This window comes from Pyxicephalus adspersus, chromosome 11 (assembly GCF_032062135.1).
Source record: "Pyxicephalus adspersus chromosome 11, UCB_Pads_2.0, whole genome shotgun sequence".
Taxonomy (NCBI): Eukaryota; Metazoa; Chordata; class Amphibia; order Anura; family Pyxicephalidae; genus Pyxicephalus; species Pyxicephalus adspersus.
In genome coordinates this window covers 19,267,918-19,270,645 of record NC_092868.1, presented here as the reverse complement: position 1 = coordinate 19,270,645, position 2,728 = coordinate 19,267,918, and the positions used below count along the sequence as shown (strand labels likewise).

Here is a 2,728-nt window from a genome sequence, read left to right as displayed (position 1 = left end):
TTTTACATGATTGTGTGTTTCAAACATTTTTTTATATTCATGATATCTACTAGAACCCTGTTCGGACATATTTCTGTAAGTTACAGGTCTACAATATAAAAAAAAAAAATTCATTAAAACCTGTAACGCTTTTGGTACAGAAATCTAGACATCAGTGTAACGCTCAGGTGGTTAAAATTTGTGACCAAGCAGGGCTGTTTTGCAGAAAGTAACAGGTGATATCCCTTCTGCATTAAAACATATTTACCTTCCTGATCTTCATCTGTCAAATGAGCTGCGCGTGGGTTGGTGGTTAGGATACTTAGTGGGCAGAGAGGATCAAAAGGAGGAGGATGGCAGCTCTCACAATAGATCAGGGATAGGTGATTGTAGGGGGCAAGTCATTCCACTTTAAAAGATGCCTGTGTGTTTTTAATGAGGCCTCAACAAAAAAATTTCAAGTTGTGTAACTGCAACAAAGTGATCCCTCTTTGGTTAGTCTTTATGTACCATGTACTTACTGAATTGCCATGTACTTGCATGCCCCAATTTGTCAATTAAAGTACAGCTTGACAATCAAAAATCTGGCAACATCTGGACCTGAGGGGTGCCGGATTTTCGAAAATCGCGTATTTTTTTTTATATACAGGTTGACAATAGAAAATGCGGCCTTCAAAAATCCGATTCTTACAGTTTCCTAGCATGAATGTTGGATCGCCTTTGCAATACAGACTGTGGTACACTGTTTGGCCACTAATGTTTTGATGGCGCTGTTCTGCAGAAACAGCTGTTAGGTCTGCTTGCTGCACGTTGAGACGTGCCTGCTTCCTGGGACTGCCAGATGTCTGCGGGTGCTGCAAGAGGAAGGCTAGCCTGTGTGTGGAGGTTAGTATAAAAAAAAAAAATCCAGAATTTTCAAAAATTCGGCGCACATCAGGTTGCTGGATTTTTGATTGTCAACCTGTACTTACCTCCACACACAGGCTAGCCTTCCTCTCGCAGCACCTGCAGACATCTGGCACAGTTCCAGGGAGCAGGCAGCAGGGACGTCTCAACAAATATTTAGTTTAGCAAGCAAGACCCAACAGCTGTTTCTGCAGATCAGCGCCATCAAAACATTAGTGGCCAAACAGTGTACTGCAGTCCCTATATTGAAAATGCGATCAGAAATTCAGGCTGGAAAACTGAAAGAATCGGATTATCAATGAATGTATTTTCTATTGTCAACTTGTATTTAGCATTTTGAAATAGAGTAGGGACTGGCCTGGGAGAAGTCACTTTAACATATTGGCCAGCTCAAAAATATATACAATATATGCAGTGTTCTTCCCAGGCCCTTTTATTTGGGTGCACCACCCCAGCATTCTTTAGTAACCACCTGGCTGTTTTTGGGTGGTTACTGAGGTCACAATACAGGGGCTGCCACCCACCTAAAATGTCTTCCCACCTGGCCTAAAAAAATTCTGTATTCAACAATGATATGTGAACTAAGAGTTCTTTTTTATATGAAAAAATTTGTGTGTGTATAACCATGTGTTCAGAATTTTCAGTGTTTAAATGTGGTCATGTATGTAAACTATTTAGATTAGAGCACTGATTTTTCTCAGATATAGTCCTTTTGTATAATCTATGTTCCACTGTTCTTTTATATTTGGATTAGTGGCAACATTGTGGAGAGGAGAGATCTGTCAGCACAGTGTTGTCACCAAGAATGAGGAAGTCCAAGCTGCTGGAAAGATCCCCACTCTATTGTAAACAATTTTGGCATAACATAAAAATTCCATAACAAAAAAAGCTTACATTTACTCTTGATGTGCCTTCGATACCATCCCACTGTGCATGCATTTTTTTTTCCTGCATTCCAGGAAAGCCCCTCACAAAGCAGAATCAGCAGCCCATAGCCTCCTGGGGTATGTGACATGTATCACAGAAAGCTGTGGGTTTCCTATGCAATCCTTACTGCCGCACAGTGGTTTGTCAATCTGTTTTAAATAGCAATATAGAACTACACTAAGGGCATTGTGGACTATTTAAGTTCATATGTAAAGTTAGCAAGCTGATCAAGCTTCAGAAGAAGATTTTGTTGGGTGGCTGTGGTGGTTGTGTCACACTATGTAAAATGTTTCACTTTTAGATATACTTTTTTTTTTTTTTTTTTTAAAGCTAAATGTGTCTACTAAACCTTTTTTTCCCCCAAATAGGTCATCAAAATGACACAGTTTCTGCCCCCAAACTTGTTGGCTTTGTTTGCCCCGAGAGATCCGATTCCATACCTTCCACCACTGGATAAACTACCCCATGAAAAGCACCACAATCAACCATACTGTGGAATTGCTCCTTATATTAAAGAATTTGAGGTGAGAACAGTTTTGGTGGTTTTGAACTTTTTGAAGAGCATACAACTTTTTGTGCATGGGGTGGTGGTCATCAACCTCCTGTTATCTCATATCTTGGAAATTCCAGCATTGAGATCTGTCGGGAGTAGTTCCTGGTTCTTTTTCTACCTATATAAAAGTTTTGTGCTTCTATTTGCTAAATGTAGTTTGCTGACTTTTTTTCCTGTCTTTAGGACCCGAGAGATGCCCCGCCACCAACTAGGGCAGAGACGAGGGATGAGCGTCTAGAAAGGAAGGTAAGCTTTACAAAGCAGTTTAACCCCCCAACCGCTAAGCCCGTAATTTCTCGCACTAAATATTTTTGCTCTTTTGGATAACCCCGTATTTTTTCGCCTACACTAAAATCCCCACTT

The 2,728-nt window shown here is 40.4% G+C and overlaps 1 protein-coding gene across 2 annotated transcripts in view; it reads left to right on the top strand.

Annotated features, from left to right (window-relative positions):
- SNRNP70 (small nuclear ribonucleoprotein U1 subunit 70) overlaps positions 1–2,728 on the top strand; it is a 21,649-nt gene that overhangs the window by 4,140 nt on the left and 14,781 nt on the right. For both annotated transcript variants that reach the window (XM_072425986.1, XM_072425985.1), the window contains exons 2-3: positions 2,181–2,336; positions 2,549–2,611. In XM_072425986.1, coding sequence (XP_072282087.1) covers positions 2,190–2,336; positions 2,549–2,611 — 210 coding nt within the window. In that variant the 5' untranslated portion in view covers positions 2,181–2,189. The remainder of the gene's footprint in view (positions 1–2,180; positions 2,337–2,548; positions 2,612–2,728) is intronic.